The sequence below is a fragment of the Chiloscyllium plagiosum genome, chromosome 4 (genome assembly GCF_004010195.1).
Source record: "Chiloscyllium plagiosum isolate BGI_BamShark_2017 chromosome 4, ASM401019v2, whole genome shotgun sequence".
Lineage (NCBI taxonomy): Eukaryota > Metazoa > Chordata > Chondrichthyes > Orectolobiformes > Hemiscylliidae > Chiloscyllium > Chiloscyllium plagiosum.
The window spans coordinates 119,522,871-119,542,024 of record NC_057713.1 but is presented as its reverse complement, the minus strand read 5'-3'; the positions used below and the strand labels follow the sequence as shown (position 1 = coordinate 119,542,024).

The 19,154-nt window shown below is 41.7% G+C and overlaps 1 protein-coding gene across 5 annotated transcripts in view; it reads right to left on the bottom strand.

Moving 5' to 3' along the window:
• The window catches only part of LOC122549349 (syntabulin-like), a 104,100-nt gene that overhangs the window by 5,860 nt on the left and 79,086 nt on the right, over positions 1-19,154 (bottom strand). For 4 of the 5 annotated variants that reach the window (XM_043689013.1, XM_043689011.1, XM_043689014.1 and 1 more), the window contains one exon: positions 15,222-15,374. In XM_043689013.1, coding sequence (XP_043544948.1) covers positions 15,222-15,374 — 153 coding nt within the window. The remainder of the gene's footprint in view (positions 1-15,221; positions 15,375-19,154) is intronic. The other variant, XM_043689015.1, reaches the window with a different exon arrangement.

Here is a 19,154-nt window from a genome sequence, read left to right as displayed (position 1 = left end):
TTTACTGGCTGCTATTTACAGTGAAAGGTTGAATTCAAACTCCAACAACGAACAAATCACAAACACACCACTTTACCCTAACTGATAAACTGGAATTGAACAAGAACCATACACTGTGGTCATGTTCACTGTGGTCAGTTTGAGAAATGATCCAGGATGGTTTTCTGTATTCCTAGAGTTTATCCCGAGACCATCTATCCGCTTGCCTTATCTTTGCTCTGATGTCCTGGGCTCCTCCATCATTGAAGGTGTGAAACTTTCTCCTCTGGCAAATTGGTTAATTGCCCACTACCATTCATGACTGAGTATGGCAGGACTGCAGAGATTAGATCTAATGCATTGGTTATGGCATTATTTAGTGCTGTCTGACATATACTGCTTGGCATACAAGTTATCACGTTTTGTACCTTCTCTTATAGGTAAACCTCCTGCACCCTTCACTGAATCAGGCTTGGTCCTCTGGCTTGATAGCAATGGTGGAGTACATATACTGAGCCATGAGGTTATTCATTTGTTGCTACTGACCACTGGGCTTCTTAGTTGCTCTGTCTTAGATTTCAAACAGATCTTCCAATACATTACATTCAGCCTGGTTTTGTGTCAGGAGAAAGTGAGGTCTGCAGATGCTGGAGATCAGAGTTGAAAATGTGGTGCTGGAAAAGCGCAGCAGGTCAGGCAACATCCAGGGAACAGGAGAATCGACGTTTCGGGCAGGGCTTATGCCCGAAACGTCGATTCTCCTGTTCCCTGGATGCTGCCTGACCTGCTGCGCTTTTCCAGCAACACATTTTCAGCTCTGGTTTTGTGTCACACAAGGACTGTATATGGTGGCCACTTTTCCAAATCTGTCGTGAACATTGCAATCTGCTACAGATGAATTAGTGAGGACAATGTGAAGTACTTCTTTTCCCCTGTTGGCTCCTTCACCACCTACAACAGGCATAGTCCAACAGCAATGTCCTTTACCACTTGCCCAGTTTGGTCAATAGTGATGTTTTTGAGTCACTTTTGGCGAGGGATATTCAATTTGTCCACCCAGGGTATGTTCTGTGCCTTTGTTATACTCATTGCATCCTCCAAAAAAGTGTTCAACATTGATTAGAAATGATTCACCCCAGCAGATGGTGGTTGATAGTTCGTAACCACTGGGAGGTTTCCGTGCCCAAGTATGAACTGATACCATGCATCCAGAATCAATATTGAGGACTGCGAAGACAACTCCCGCCTGACTGTATATTACCGTACTCCTACCCCACATGTATCTTTCCTGTCTGTGGGACAGAATATAGTGATGGACCTGCTTGGGACATTGACTGTAAAATGCTCTTTGCAGTTACAGGTCTTAATTTTAATGGACATTTATCAACATTATAGTTAACAATTGTGGCAAATATAGTTAAGAATGGGAAGATTAAAAAAAAGAATACAAATTAAGTGAATGGAATAAAACAAGATAATAGAACATTTTGAAATAATATTGAAAGTAATTTTTCAATTTTTATTGCGAGAAAAGTACAACTGAGACTACGATGGAAGAGGACAAAGTTCAAAGGTTCCATCAGGCCGAACATAATGTTTAAGTAAGGGGCAACGTTTTCACGCAGTGCGTAGTACGTGTATGGAATGAGCTGCCAGAGGATGTGGTGGAGGCTAGTACAATTGCAACATTTAAGAGGCATTTGGATGGGTATATGAATAGGAAGGGTTTGGACGGATATGTGCTGGCAGGTGGGACTAGATTGGGTTGGGATATCTGGTCGGCATGGACGGGTTGGACCGAAGGGTCTGTTTCCATGCTGTACATCTCTACGACTCTATCACCTAGCTCAGGAACCTACCTTTCTTTCACTTGAAAAGACTTTCATAAATAAAATTTGCTTAAAAAATTCAAAACCACAGGTAGAAATTTGGTGATCCTTTATCAAATACACAATAAGTTGTCTGAAAATGTTGGGTAGCATGCAAAATTTGCATACATGATTAATCAAATTGAATGCACTGAATTTATTCATTTTTGAGATAAAAATGCTTCTAGCAGTTCAGAATAATTTACTTTCTCAGATATATTAGAAACAATAATGGTCTCAGACATAAAACCTTTTCCTCAAACCAGTTATATGTAGACAATTACTATGATGTGGCTATGCCAGATGACTAGGTTTATATAAAGACAAAGTTTTTTTGTATTAACACAATCATTTGATTTTTACAGTGCAGCGCATTGCTTAGCTTTTTTTCATTCTTGTGATAAAAGCAAGGCTCTTAATTTATCTCTAGGCTTTTCTCTTTCCACATTAAGGTGCTCCAACTGGAAAAGAGCCACAAGTGTCTGGAACGTTATAAGTTGCAGACCCACAGCCTTGCAGATAAATGCGCAACATGATGGAAATTGCTGTTGGCAGAACTCATTATTTGTAATTGGTTGTGAATATGACAACACGATAAATAGGATGTTACTGGAAACAAAATTAAGGAGACCAAACGCAGGTTCGCTGATTGCTATGCTTCACTTTATTCTGTTCATGAAAGTAACCACCCTCTGACAAACAACTTTAATTCCTCTTCTTACTTTGCCCTCATTGGCTGCCTACACAGTATACTTTGAATGCACAGGGTACAACAGAGCAGTTCGACACTAGAAATGATGTCGAAAGAAAGTTGACCCAATTGTTCAGAATGATATTGGGTCAGTTTTAAGCAAAGTTGCTCCTTTTCCGATGGAAGTGATGGAAATGCCACTGCAGATGTGGACCAAGGGAGAATGAGACATATTTACAACATGGATGGAGGTTTCCACTTGAAATCAGTGCAATCGCTAAGATGCCTTACATCTGTCTATAAATTAGAAAGTGACTTGCTTGCAGTCAGTACCAATAAAGATAAAAGTCCAAGTTGGTACCTCTCGTACCCACTTGGAAGTACTATTTTAAGCAATGCACAAGGAGGGGCTGCTCTCTCATAAAAGAGAAGCGTCTGTTGGTGATTTAACCTGAGGCCCACCAGATCTCAGCCGAGGGAACGGGTTGAGAAGGAGAGTCCTTCATGGTAACCTCAAACCAGTGATGGGAACCGAACCCAGGTTGTTGGCATCACACTGCTCCATAAACCAACAAGCCAGCCAACCGAAAGAATTCAATTTTGCATATGCACATTCATTTTGCTAAAACTGGGTGGTTAGAAGTCTTTCTGACAGATAAAGTGACTACAGTGGATTGGAAATATAGAGTTTTTTTTAATGTCGTCAGCAGAACAGCTAAACCTTTGAGGGAGCCAGAAGAAACCAAGATGTGAAATCAGAAGCTTCAAAATGAGCTGGAAGCTCTTAAGGAATGAAATAAATCCCAAAAAGATTTGAATCATAGTTTGACTGAGCTTGTTTCCAGCTGTTTCTTATGGTTCAAATCTTCTTGGCTTTTATTGTTTCATTCCTCAAGAGCTTCCAGCCCATTTTGAGGCTTCTGATTTCACATTTTGGTTTCTTCTGGTTCCCTCAAAGTTTTAGCTGTTCTGCTTGCCACATGAATAAGTCTCGACATAGACCAGTCTCTCAAACTGGAATTCTGAGCAGCAATATCCAATCTGGAATAAAACCGGACTCTGGTGCCATTTAGGGTTAGCAAATTCTGGGACAGCAACTACATTCCCTCAAAGTAAAATGCCAACACAAACAAGAATGATGGACAATACCACTGACTGTGGAAATCAATGGTACCCCCCAGACAATTTCACCAATACAAGATCTGGATGCATCAGCAAAATGCCTCTATGTTATTATAGATTTGTACGCTCAGCTGTTATTGTAACTTTGTTTTGGAATGGACAGACATGTTACATATGTAACTTTCCTTTTTAAGAGTGTTCACATTTAAGGCCTCTATGCACTCTACGGATACAATAGTGCAACTCTGTCTGCAAATCTGCTGTAGGTCCGAAAGGTTTGCACAATTAGAAATTAGTTGGCTTTCTGCAAAGTCTGCTTCATAACTTTAATGTGTTTTACTAGTTAACTAAGCTAACTCATTGAATCCCTGATACGTGACTGATTATAAGACTATTATCATTAACATTGCAAGGGACATCGGATGGAGACTGTTTGGCAGTCTTAGAGACAGGGGTAGGGGAGTGGAGAGTTGGGGTTGTAAAGTACACACAGGGAGGAAGGAAGTGGGTACACTGTGTCCTGGGGTGGTGTTCCTGTTGCACAAAATATCTCACCTTCCTTCCTAATGTTTGAAACAACAGGCTGCCCACTCGACCTGCCTACCCATGCCAACCTTATTATGACATGAGCAATATAGTCACCATCAATTCTGAGGAAAGGTCACTGGACCCAAAACGTTAACTCTGATTTCTCTCCACAGATGCTGCTGGACCTGCTGATCTTTACCTGCAATTTTTTTAATATACTAGGGTCAACTAATAACAAGTTCAGTTGATCTTTATGTATTTACACACAGTGGATAGGCTGACAGTTTTAGGACCTGCCCACCCTTTATATTATGTGGAAGAGCAGGAAGGTAGTGGGCTGGGCACTCACCCTTTTTAATGTACCACACCACCAAAAATACATTTGGCAAAGGCATGTAATATCCAGCCCACGGTTGAAAAGAAATTTCATTTCTCATTTTAAGGGGTAAATGTAGGGGAATGGGTCTGAGTGGGTTGCTCTTCGGAGAGTCGGAGTGGACTTGTTGGGCCGAAGGGCCTGTTTCCACATTGTAAGTAATCTAATCTAAAAAAATGCTATATTGGAACCCCAAAGGAATTCTTAACCTCACCACTTTGGTATGATTTAAATAGAAACCAGAAACAAAAATAATAAAGAACAGTTCTGGCAGGAATGAAAACAAAACCAGAAAACTTTAAAACAAAACTAATCCACTGAGTAAAACCCACTAAAAGAAATTGCAAATGCAAGATAAAACGTTATGTTTAGTGAACACAAATGCACAACATAATCCCCCTTCTTTGACTGTAGGTTTACGGGCTCTCATTAGTGCAACTGTAGGCCGGGATGCTGAAATTCAATTCGCTGTGACTTCACTGACTGTAATGAAGACTTACGGTGGTCCGTTTGCTGCAGAGTCAATTGAGCATCTTACGTGGTTGATGAATGATGATTTAATGGTCTTCTTCCACTGTCAATGGGACTTTAACTGTGGTGGGTGCCAACTGTTAATTCTCAAGCCCATCAGGTAAAACTTGGCAGCGTGGTAACCAGGCAATGGAAAGGAAGTTTCTTTTTTGGCCATGTGACCAGTGGAGCCTTCCCAAAGGTAATGTTTCCCTTAGGGTTTCCATATCCACGGACCTTACATCCTTGAGCTTGGGAGCCTGAGTACGGCAAGAATCTGGACCCAGCTTTTAGTCCAGCTCCATTGCTGTATGTCCCCCTCTGCACGTGCTGGTGGATCAAGAGAGGGGCCAATAATTTTAATGGCTGCAGCTCTGAGAGAAGGCCTCATCTCCAATGGGGTATATTATGACCAGACAAAACCTCCTCAAAATATATTAAGCAGCTAGTCTAGACCCTTACTTTTTCTTATTTTAAAAGGCAAATGTAGGTCGTTGCATTCCAGATGCCATTCCATTGGTCAAACTACTCGACTTTAAGTAAACACACTTTATTTTTACACTACAGTTAAAATATACAAACAAAAAATAAAAATAAAAGGCTTAACTGTAACTCTATTGGAATGCTGAACAAAATAATATAAACTATTACTAATTAACTGTTCCGATATAGTAACACCCCATAAAATCACACTTAGCAAAGGCAAGTTCAGTAAAATAGATGATCTCACATGCAATTCTAGCAGCAGGAACAGAACATCAGCTTTTAGCTGTAACAGAGAGAGGAGAAGAGCTTCCACATCCAGCTTCAAATACCCAGCAAATGCAGAAAATTCTGGTTCTGTGGTAGCTGGACCCTACCCATTCAGGCTGCTTCTTTTGTTCCAATTTTAAAAAACTCAAGGCCTCACAAACTGTTTACTTTATTGGTTTGGAGCAATCTGCTTGCCACCTCTGTCTCAACTTTTCTTTATTAAAAAAGACGAAATATACCTCTTAAAGTCTTGTATCATCACAGATGGAAATATACCTCAATCTGATTTCAGAACCTCTGCCTGACACCACTAATGTCCTGCCAGTGCAGCCTCGTAAAATTGTTTTTGCTGTTTTCCCTTTTTGTGGGCCCTCTGGTCTGAACACGACCAGTTAGAATCATAGAAACCCTACAGTGTGGAAACGGGCCCTTCGGATCAATAGGTCCACACCAACCCTCCGAGGAGTATCCCACCAAGATCCATCCCCCTACCCTATTACTCTACATTTACCCCTGCCTAATGCAGTTAACCTACACATCTTTGGACTGTGGGAGGAAACCGGACATCCAGAGGAAACCCACACAGACACGGTGTGAATGTGCAAACTCCACATAGACAGTTGCCTGAGGCGGGAATTGAACCCAGGTCTCTGGCGCTGTGAGGCAGCAGTGCTAACCACTGTGCCACCGTGCCGCCCATAAGTTTGATGAACTGGGTTTGGGAGTTGATTAGCTCAGGTGGTTGGACAGCCAGTTTGTGATGCAGAGTGATGCCAACAGTGTGGGTTCAATTCCTGCACCAGCTGATGTTACTGTGCAGGACTGTCCTTTTCAATCTCTTCCCTCGCCCGTCTCATGACAGCACACTCCTATGGCAACTCTACCTTTGATGATATACATTAGTTCAATATTTAGGTGCAATGACTTATTACTTGAAGTCTGTACTGCAAAAAACTGACAACGTACGGCATCACACATACATAGCTAAAATCTTGAAACTGCTGTTATAGTGTCCCAAACTGGGTGCACTGTTGCATTCTTTACACATGAACAAAGAGGAGAGACAGGGACATAGCAAATGCCACTCAAACAGATCTTGACTGATCATCTACTTCAATGCCATTTTTCCCTATCTCTTTACCGAAGTCCCCTTTAAGATGTATACCTGTTGGCACATTCTGCATGTGCCGATCTGCATACTGTTGCACTGGCTTCACCATATACAGAAATCTACTGACATCTGTCTTGAACAGGTTCAGTGATTGATTGCCCTCTAGACTTGTGAATTTCAAAGGTTCATCAGCTTGAGTAAAGAAGTTCCTCCTTATCTCAGTCTTAAAATGTTCTTTAAGTTTCTTATTTGAGACTTGTTCTAGACTTAGCAGCTATGGGAAACATTCTATCCCACATCCACATTTTTGTGCCTTATGAGGCTCATAAGTTTCAGTGAGATCACCTTTCATTCTTTGAAACTCATAAGAATGCCTGCCCAGTTTCTGAAAACTCTCCTTACAATGTAATCCCACCGTCCCAAGTATTCTTACTTCTCTCCATTGTACTCCCTCTATAGCAAGTATATCTTTCCTTAGATAGTGAGACCACAACAATACACAATCAATCAGTCTCAATAAGTGATCTCAACAAGCCCTTCGTCAATTGCAGCATCGTGACTCTATTCCTGGATTCAAATCCTCTTGCAATGAAAGGCAATATACCATTTGCCTTCCTAACTGCTTGCTGCATTTAGCTTTTAATGACGTACAAAAAGGACACCAAGGTCCTTCTCAACATCAAGACTTCCCAACAGCTCGTATATCAATAAATACTATATGTATTTCTGCTTCTTTGTACCAAATAACTTCACAGTTATTCACATTATATTCCAGCTTGTTCAACTTCCATATCTGATTTGATAAAATAGACTAACGTGGCTTTACATAAGCAAAAACACTGACTTAAGACGGTTGTAGTGGCCATCTAGACAAGCTCCTGGAGGTACAAATAAACAAGACTAAGTATAAACAGAAATTAACATGCCATCAAAATAGAAAAGAAGAAGTCTTTCAGAAATGTTCTCTGTTTGATTTACACATCTCTGGAGGTTTCACATATTGGAATAAAAGTTATCTGCAAATTATCTGGTTTGTGAAAAACAACAAAGCCAGATGTGAGAGTCTACGAAGTAATTGCATTTCAGGTATCAACTTTTAAGAGAGAGGTGAAAATAGACTCAAACAGCAGCAACTGGAAGTCTCAGTCTCAGTCCCTCTCCATCTCATAAATACAGACGAAAACAAATGCAGATGCTGGAATCCAAACGGAGATGAACAAGAGTCTGGAAGAACACAAGCCAGGCAGCATCAGGTGATAGAGAAGTCAACGTTTCGGATATAACTGTTCCTGAAGGTGGCTTACACCTGAGGCGTCAGCTTTTCTACCTCCTGATGCCGCCTTTCAGCCTCTTGCTTGTTTACTTCACTGTCTTAAAACTGAGCCTAGTGACACAGCAAATTGAAGGAACATTCATTCACCAAGAACTCAAAAGATACTTACAAATTTTACTGCCACTGTGAAGGATACAAGACAATCATGGCCTCATGATAAAAAGTAACATCAAGGACTCTACTGACTTTTAAACTGCCCCATTTTAATTTTTTTTTAGTACTTGGCACTTCTTCCCTTTTTACACTTTATACCTTTGTGATAGATGCTGTGTTTTATTATTTTTCTTAGAGTTAGTACATAAGTCCTCTTTCCATCAGTCAATAAAATCTTGTAACTGGCTCCTTAGTCTTGACTAGTACTATGTCTTAACTGAAGTATAATATAGCTGTGTTCGAAAAAATATTTAAAAATCTTTGTTGAGGCAATCAATGTTTGGTGGTGGTGGTGGTGGGGGTGGGGGGTGGGCAACAGTTCAGGGGCTTAAGAAGAGGGGAACCAATTTTCCTCTTCTGTGCCTGGTGCCTCTGTGCATCCTCCTCATTATAAGGTGCGAGTGCAAGTTTTGTGTCAGCAGCCAATTTGGAAATATTGCATTTAGTCACAACATCAACATCATTAATGTAGAATGTGAATAGCACTGCCTAACCACTGAAACTCTCAGTACCACACTAATAACAACCTGTCACCTTGAGAATGATTCATTTACGTCTAATTGCTGTCCCCAGTCTGTTGGTCAATTTTCAATCCATCATTACTCCAATTCAGTGGATTCTAATTTTGTTTACTGACGTCGTGCCTGGGACCATACCAAAAACATTCTGAAAATCCAAATACCCAACATTCACAAGTCATCTCCAAAAGTGACTCCACCATTTCTCTGTTCTCTACTATAAATTCATTTGTCTCTGCCAGAATGCAACCACATTTTTCCTTGCAAATCTATCCCTTTTCACAGATCTAAAGAAGTTTTTAACAGTCTGACTTAGTGTTTCTTGTTAGCTTGCATTTGTATTATCTTAACCTATTCCGATATCAGTTTTTTTGGTCATTTGTGCTGGATTTCAAGCTTCCCGTCTCCTCCGGCTTAATATTTTTCTAGCAAAATCAAAAGTAATTTCATTTGATCCAATGCGATTTTTAAACTTATCTTGTTAACAGTGGATGATTCACCTTTCCTCAGATTCAAAACCTCAATTCAAATGTTTATTTGTTGTAGACCATGTATTGATTTTTAAAAATGTTACATATTGCCTGTTATCAAATATTTTAATTTTTTTTCCCCAAATCCATCATAGTCAATGTGACCCTTGATATATTCAGAGTTCACTTTGTTTAGATGTAGGATTCTAGTTTCAGAATTAACTACGTCACATAGAACTTAATGTAAAATACTCTCATGTTATGGTCACTATTTCCTAATGGTTTTTATTTTAAAGTGAGGTTATTAATTAGCCCTTTCTCATAACATACGACTAAATCTAAACAGCTTGATCCCTAGTTGGTCTCATTACATACTGCTTCAGAAACCCATCCTGGACGTACTCTAGAAATCCATCCCCACAGTATCACTGCTGATTAGATTTACCTAGACAGTATACAAATTCAAGTGTATAAATCAATACAGAATCAATGACTTGACAAGAAATGCAACTTTGTACGCACTATTCTCACTTCAAAATTTTGGACTCGAGGAAATCCAGCTTGGAAGCCAGCTAAATTATCGCGGGCAAGACTTTTAAAAAGTTAGCCTTACTGTCATCTGACAACTAAATCTAGGCCATAATTTCCAAATAGTCATACAAAATTGTGATTGCTTCCTTGATGATGGTCAACAAAACAACATAATTAGTAAAAAAGAACTTTGGGAAAGTTCGGACAAATTATCAGCGCTTCACATTTTTAATCAAGCAGAAGGATGATCTTTACAATGAACAGAAAACAACTGAAAGTTATGGCTTTAAGAGAAAACAAGATACAGATAAGGAAGAGTCAGGATGTGCAGGTGGTGAAAGAGAAGTGGAAGAAGAATAAATATTTAAAAAGTTAATTTCAGCAGATTTTTAAAAATTCCTTCTTGAGGTGAAGGTGATGCTGGCTAGGCCAATATTACTTACTCCCATTTGCCCTGGAGAAGGTTGTGGTGAGTTCCCTTTTTGAATTATCGGAGTCCTTGGGATGTCGGTACATCCACAATGCTATTTGGAAGGTTCCAATATATTTGATTCAATGACTAAAAAGGAATAGCAACAGAGTTCTAAGTTATCTTGTGTGACTTGGAGGAGGATTGCAGTTTGTGGGGTTCCCATGTATCTACTGTTGGTTAGGATCATGGCTAATTCTGGAGCACTCATCTTCGTGAAATGGCTGGAATGTTGTCAGGGTCCATCATTTTTGTATTAACCAGTGCCCTCAGGCCTCTCTTAACATCATGTGGATTAGAGAGAATTGGTTGAAGACTGGCATCTCTGACCCTGGGGATCTCAAGTGGGACAAAGATGGATTATCCACCTGGCACTTGGATGCCAATGCTTCATCCTTGTCCTTTGCACTTGGGTTCCCCTATTCTTGAGAATGGGGACATCTATAGAATCTTCACATCTTGTTAATTGTCCATTACCATTCATGACAGGATGTGTTAGGACTATAGACAGGGACATGTTCTATTGGTCATGGGATCTACCTACTACATGCTCCTCCCACGGTTTGGCAGAGAGGTAGACGTTTGGCATAGCTTCACCAGGTTGACACGTAATTTTTAGGCATGCCTGGTGCTGCTCTTGCATTCTTCATTGAACCTCTGAGCTCCCTACTTGATCATTATCGGAGAGTGGGAAATAAGCTGGGTTGTGAGGTTACAGAATGCAACAACGCAGATGGCACACAATGCTTCACGGTTGAAGTTTAACTCATTTAGCACGCTGGTAGTGCCACACAACATGTTGGACAGTATCTTCAATGTGAGGATGCGATTTTGCCTTCACAAAAACAGTATGGTGAATGTTGAATTCCCTCAGTGCAACGGCTTCTCCTCTGTATACAACTGCACTCCCACCTCCGATGGTTTGATACAAGTCATCTTATCCAGGGAAGGTGGTGGTGGTGGTGTTTGGGTCACATAGAATGAAACATTACTGACAATACCAGGGTGCTACTCATCTTGTGTGGAGGAAAGGACTCCCAATATTGGCACAAGCACATCACTCCCAACCAATGTCATGGACAGACATCTATGATAGGTAGATGGATAAGGATTAGGTCAGGTGGATTTTTCCCTCTTGCTACTTCCCTCACTACTTACCAGAGAACAAGGCCAACAGCTATGTCCCTTCGGATTAGGGCAGTTCAGTCAAAATGTTGCTACTGAGGCACTCTAGGTGATAGACATTGATCTCTCCCACCAAGAGGGCATAGTGTGCCATTGCCAACCTCTGCTTCCTCCATGTGATGTTCAATAGGAAACTCACCACAACCTTCTCCAGGGCAAATGGGAGTAAGTAATATTGACCTAGCTAGCATCACTTTCACCTCAAGGAGGAATTTCTATAAATCTGCTGAAAGTAACTTTTTAAATATTTATTCTTCTTCCACTTCTCTTTCACCACCTGCACATCCTGACTCTTCCTTATCTGTATCTTGTTTTCTCTTAAAGCCAGAACTTTCAGTTTGTTTTCTGTTCATTGTAAAGATCATCCTTCTGCTTGATTAAAAATGTGAAGCGCTGATAATTTGTCCGAACTTTCCCAAAGTTCTTTTTAACTAATTATGTTGTTTTGTTGACCATCACCAAGGAAACAATCTCAATTTTGTATGACTATTTGGAAATTATGGCCTAGATTTAGTTGTCAGATGACAGTAAGGCTAACTTTTTAAAAGTCTTGCCCATGATGATTTAGCTGGCTTCCAAGCTGGATTTCCTCGAGTCCAAACTTTTGTAGTGAGAATAGTGCATACAAAGTTGCACTTCATGTCAAGTCATTGATTCTGTATTGATTTATGCACTTGAATTTGTATATTGTCTAGGTAAATCTAATCAGCAATGATACTGTGGAGATGGATTTCGAGAGTACGTCCAGGATGGGTTTCTGAAGCAGTATGTAATATGCCGCCATGGGAGTGTCTGAAGTCAATGTTGAATTCCCTCAGTGCAACGGCTTCTCCTCTGTATACAACTGCACTCCCACCTCCGATGGTTTGATACAAGTCATCTTATCCAGGGAAGGTGGTGGTGGTGTTTGGGTCACATAGAATGAAACATTACTGAAAATACCAGGGTGCTACTCATTTTGTGTGGAGAAAAGGACTCCCAATGTTGGCACAAGCACATCACTCCCAACCAATCGTCTTCCTTTAGGCTCGAACAGTTTAATCCAACACTGGCTTGCTCGGTCATTTCAGAGGGCAGCTTAGAGTCAACCACATTGTTGTGGGGCTGGAGTCACACTTAGGCCAGACCACGTAAGGACAGTAGATTTCCTTCCCTCAAGGACATCAACAGGCCCGATAGGTTTTAATGACAACCCAAGGTAGTTACATGGTTGCTATTAAGTTAGCTTTTAATTTCAGATCTCATTTAATTCAAATGTTTGATTCTGATTCAAATCTGTGTACTGCAACATTAGCTTGGATTACTAGCTCAGTGATATGACCGCAAAGCCATGACCTCCTTGAGGAGAATTCGTAAGACATTGCAGTTAGAATTACTTTGAGTAAGCAAAACATTCAAGTCGAGGGAAGTCTTGTAAATTCATGATAAATGTATTCTACTACCGTTTTCAAAAATAAATAATTTAATCTACGATAACATTTTGCTAAGTTAAGAATCAGACTCACTGGGGTCAAAATCAAGAAGCACTCAAGCAGAAGGCAAAGAGAGGACAGACAACTGTGAGTTATGACAGGTAGCAGCAAGTGTTGGAACTTCGACAGCAGACCAATAGGAAGCAGATGCGGACAGAGGAAGCAGCAAATTACTTTACAAGAGGGTAAAGTAGTGGAAGCGCAGGCATTTGGTTTTCGGGTTCAAGAAACAGCAGGGGCTTGGTAGAAAGAGACACAGGAAGCGAGAAGTACTAAGAGACAGGGAGAAACCAGTGGGAGTTCAAATTTAGACTGGGAAGGAAAGCAGGAGTAGGAGTTAGAACACAGGAGCAGAAGAGGGGAGCAACCAGACTTTGATTTACAAAAAAGAAATTGCAGAAAGTAGGATCTTGGATTCAGAGACAGAGTATACAGTGGGAACTTAGCTTCAGAAATACTTGACATGGGGACCTCAGATAAAGGAAAAAGTACATGTAGAAGAGTGCCTTCAGAAAGAGAGATGAAAGAGAGGAAAGGCAAAGAATCAGAGAGAGGATTCAAGCTGCTGGAACTTAGACTAAAGTTGGTGATAGGAGGAAGCAGGTGTAATTAGTAACTAAAAATATAGACCTAGAGGGAGTGATGAAAGTGAGAATACTGACCTACTTAAGATTCAAAGACCAGATAGAAGGAAGGAAGACAGGAAAAGAAATGTTAATTGCCAAAGATGAATCTAGATAATAACCTTCAGTGTGTTTGTTGGAGCAAATACCAATGCCAGTGAATGTGTGCAGTAACTATTAACACTCCTTATTTTGGTAGACTGTAAGAAAATGGGCAATAAATTTGACATTTTCTTACAATTCTGCAGCCACTGATTTCTATTCTCAAGTTGTGACTGCAGTATTTTACAATTCTACCTCCGAGGTGAAGAATCGGCATTGTGAGCCTTCTCTTGCCTGATGTATTCCCAGACTCACTGCTGCAAGAATTAAGTAAATCCTTAATCCCTATCCCAAGAACACACTCAATGTTCAGTATCACTCCTCCTTTCACAAAGGTTGCCTCATATTTCTGACAATATATTAAGTTACAGACAAAACAAAACGCAGACACTAGAATCCAAAGTAGACAAGCAGGAGGCTGGAAGAACACAGCAAGCCAGGCAGCAATTGAAGGAGGAAGGGTTATACCCAAGATGTTGGCTTCTCCACCTCCTGATACTGTCTGGCTTGCTGTGTTCTTCCAGCCTCCTGCTTGTCTACTCTGACATATACTTGGCCATGAATCAATTCAATTGATAGCAGGAATAATTGGTGGAAAAAGTGTAATAGAAGTGAAGGTGTCCTAAGTGAGTGAATGAGTGAGTGAGTGAGTGAGTGCTTGTGGATACCGACCTAATAGGTATGTCACATGAATTATTCAAGAAAATACATTTATTTCTATACAAACTTAAGACCCAGCACATACCACTGACACTAGAACACAAGGTTAAGATAAATAATTCCTACAATTGGGAGACGGGGAATGGAGAGTAGAAAGGGGTCTTAAAAAAATACAAGTGCCTGTTGTTCTCATATCTCTTTGTACCTCCAGACCTGCAATGGCACATTTACAGAAATAAATTATTCCACATATTCAAGTTTGTGCTCATATTACCTGGCCCAAAGGTTGAATGAGATAGGTTTAGAGAAGGGGATAATGATGAGTATATTCATCTAAAAACAGATAAAGCACAAGGTAGCAATGATACAAAAAAAAAAGTGACCCCAAACTCTCAAGTCAATCTGATGCAGTAATTTTTAGTTTTCACGGTGAACACTTTAAATAGCTGCACACCACCTGTTTAGTGTGGGTATCTTTGCCAACTCTGATATCCACCTTATGTACCTTTTTAAAATCAAGATCAATCTGTAATTTTGAATTTATTTTCAGTTTTCTCACCATTGACTATAATATGCAAATTTGATAACTAAAGAATGATGATGAAATGAATTCAATGGGATCCACTGCCATGTTTCCCAACATCTCTCAGACTTGATGCCTTATCTGCTCACCACAGGTTTTCATTCATGAAAGGTTAGGCAAGTTTGACACCAAAATCTAAGTTGAATGTAAACAACTTATTAGTTGTTAGAATTAAAATAATTACCACCTCTCTTGAAGGCTGCTTTCAGAATCCTTTAGTTTTGTCCTCAGATGTCTAATGGTAACCTCCTTTTGTTGCAGTGGAGTCAAGTACTGCTCCGGGTTTGGGGGCGTAATGCCATGATTATCACTGCAAGAAGTGTATTTACCAGAGCGCCTGGAAAATGCAGATAATGACAGTAAAAGGAAAGAAGAGAGTGAGTTATTGAAGCCCAGGTGAACAAAACAATTGAAGGATTCAAAAAAGGAAATCTCACTTTTAATGAACTAGATAAAAACAATAATGATTGTGAAGAATTCAATATATACCTTATTTTCTATCTTTTCCTATAACAAGAGTTGAATACTTTAAGCGGTTCCCAGATTCTACAGGTAAAATGTGAAGCTTACTGTAAGACATCTGAGTTAAGAGAAACCAGTAACTCAGAATAGTTCCCCAATCCTGTCATTTGGACTACATATGTTCATTCATCTTGCTCAAATGGTTGAGTTCAGTTTCTTGTCTGAACCGAATGTTGTGAGCAGTCTTCAAAGATATAAGTACGACAGGCAAGCCATCCTTTCCACTGTTTTATTCACCCAGAAATTGAATCTACTTATGTTATTTATTTTTAGTAATTCTCTCTGAAAAGCCAGCGAAAAGAGGAAAGAGAGAAAAAGTGGCTATGTTGGGTTACACGTGCAGAATGATGAAAGACAGTTCTGTTCACAAGCCACAGGTTTCTATTGTAACTACATAGTTAGCAAAACTGATCTATTCTATTTAAGCAACATAAAAAGATTGAGCTCACCTGATACTTCAATGATAGATCTACATAAGCTAATTGCTCATCTGGATCCCATGCTGGCTGTTCTCTGGCTCCAGTATGAATGGGGAAAGATTACATTTTAAGGACGGGATAAATTTTGAATGAGAAATATGCGACAAGTCACAGGGCCACGTTGATCCGATCCAAAGCCTCGAAGCAAAGGATGGAAGAAGGGACATTTCAGGGTCTGATTCCAGATCAGAAGGCCTTTGCATCCGGGCCAAATGGGGTAACATGATCCTATCTTCCAATCACAAGCTGTAACATAAAGGCATCTAATGACTTCAGATCGCTTTCCTTGGCCTGAGAAACTGAACTGGTCAGAATTTAACCCACGGAGCAGGTTAAGACAGAGCTTGTCAGTCTTGGTGTGATATTTAAATTACCAGACAAAAGTGAGGACTGCTAATGCTAGAGATTTAACGTTGAGAGTGTGGTGCTGGAAAAGCACAGGAGGTCAGGCTACATCCAAGGAGCAGGAGAATTCATCAGGAATAAATTGGGAGGTGCGGGGTGGGGGTGGGGAAGAGGTATGTGTGAAGGTAACTGTGAGTGCAATAGGTGGATGGAGGTGGGGGTAATGGTGATAGGTCAGAGAGGAGGGTGGAGTGAATAGGTGGGAAGGAAGATGGACAGGTCATGAGGGCAGTGCCAAGTTGGAAGGTTGGAACAGGATATGATTGGGGGCGGGGGAAAAGAGGGGAAATGAGGAAACTGGTGAAATTCACACTGATGCAGTGTGATTGGAGGGTTGTGAGGCAGAAAATGAGGTGCTTTCCTCCAGGCATCGGGTGGTTAGGGAGTGGTGATGGTGACAGCCCAGGACCTGCATGTGCTTGGCAGAGTAGGAGGGAGAGTTGAAGTGTTTGGCCACGGGGTGGTGGGGTTGGTTGGTGCGGGTGTCCCGGAGGTATTCTCTGAAGCACTCTGCAAGTAGACATCCTGTCTCCCAATGTAGAGGAGACCACATCGTGAGCAATGGATACAGTAAATGACGTGTGGAAGTGCAGGTAAAGCTCTGATGGATGTGGAAGGCTCCTTTGGGGCCTTAGTCGGAGGTCAGATTGCGAGTGGGGGGAGGGGGGGTTCACAGGTTTTGCAATTCCTGTGGTGGCAGGGGAAAGTGCCGATAGAGGAGGGTGGGTTGGAGAGAGGGGTGTCGAGGAGGGAATAGTCTCTACGGAAAGTGGATGGGGTAGGGAGAGAAATATATCTCTGCTGGTGGGGTCCGTTGGCAGAACTGGTGGAAGATGATGCGATGTATACGGAGGTTGGTGGGGTGGAAGGTGAGGACCGGGAGGGGAGGGTGGGGGGGGGCGTTCTGTCCATGTTGCGGTTGGAGGGGTGGGGTTCGAGGATGGAGATGCGGAAAGTGGATGAGATGCACTGGAGGGCATCATCAACCCAGTGGGAGTGAAATTGCCGTCTTTAAAGAAGGAGGTCATCTAGTGTGTTCTGTGGTGGAACTGGTCCTCCTGAGAGCAGATGCAGCAGATTCGGAGGAATTGGGAATATGGGATAATATTTTTACAGGAGCAGGATGGGAGGTGGTGTAGTCCAGGCCGCCTTCTTTAAAGACCGTAATTTCCCCTCCCATGTGGTTGATGATGCCCTCCATGCATCTCATCCACATCCCGCACATGCGCCCTCGAATCCCATCCCTCCTGGGCTTCACCTTTATCCCCACCAACGTCCACATACATCGCATCATCCTCCACAATTTTCGCCACCTACAAAAAGGACCCCACCACCAGAGATATATGTCCCTCCCCATCCCTATCCCTATCTCTTTCCGTAAACACCATTCACTCCTTGTCAAGTCCAGGCCCACCACCAACCCACCCTTCTCCTGCCACTGCAGGAATCGCAAATCCTGCGCCCACACCTTCCCCACCGCCGCCCCCCCCCCCCCCGGCCCCACCTCTGTCTGAGGCCCCAAGAGGAACCTTCCACATCCATCAGAGCTTTACCTGCACTTCCACACATCATCTACTGCATCCTTTGCTCCTGATGCGGTCTCCTCTGCATTGAGGAGACAAGATGCCTACTTGCAGAGCGCTTCAGGGAATACCTCCGGGACACCCGCAAAAACCAACCCCACCGCCCCGTGGCCGATATCATCAATTTACCCTCTCACTCCACCAAGAACACGCAGGCCTTGGACCTCTTCCATCGCCACTCCTTAACCACCTGACAACTGGAGGAAGAGCGTTTTATCTTGCACCTCGGGACCCTCCAACCCCATGGCATCAATGTGGATTTTACCAGTTTCCTCATTTCCCCTCCCTCCCACCTTATCACAATTCCAACTTCCAACCTGGCACCGCCCTCATGACCTGCCCATCTTCCTTCCCATCTATGTGCTCCACCCTCCTCTCCGACCTATCACCTTCATCCCCACCTCCATCCACCTATCGCACTCTCAGTTACCTCCCCCTCGCCCAACCCCCCTTTCATTTACCTCACCACCCCTTGGCTCGCAGCCTCATTCCTGACAAAGAGCTTTTGCCCGAAATGTCGATTCTCTTGCTCCTCAGTGGCTGCCTGACCTGCTGTGTTTTTCCAGCACCACACTCTCGACATATTTAAATTACCAGCCTGTCTCATGGATGGTCTAATTAAACCTGGGAGTGTGCAGGTTGAAGGAATGATACAATTGCTTTTGAGATTTTAAAAATTTTAACCCAATCTGATTCCAACCCACATGCTTTGGTGTGGTGAAATGCAGCCCATTGGGCTTGGCCGTCTTCAGGTAAACCCCATGCTTTTGTGTAAAGTTCCTACCACATGAGCACAATAACATTTGCTCTAGAATTCTTGTGCCACATTCGCTGTAACAACTGCATTTTATTCTTACTTACACATTGAAATACTGCCTACAAGGAATCAACTTTAAAATTTTCATGTTCAAAATTTATGATAGCCCATTCCTTGAAGAACTTTGCATTTATCCAATTCTGATCTTTAGCACGCCCTCTCTATCCCACTACTGACAATCATTACTTTAGCTGTCCAGGTTACAAGCTTAGAAATTCCCTCCTTAAAAGCTCTCTATCTTGCAACCTTTCACACTCATTCAAGATCCTTTATAATACATAGCTGTTCGACTAGCTATATATAGTTGGCTA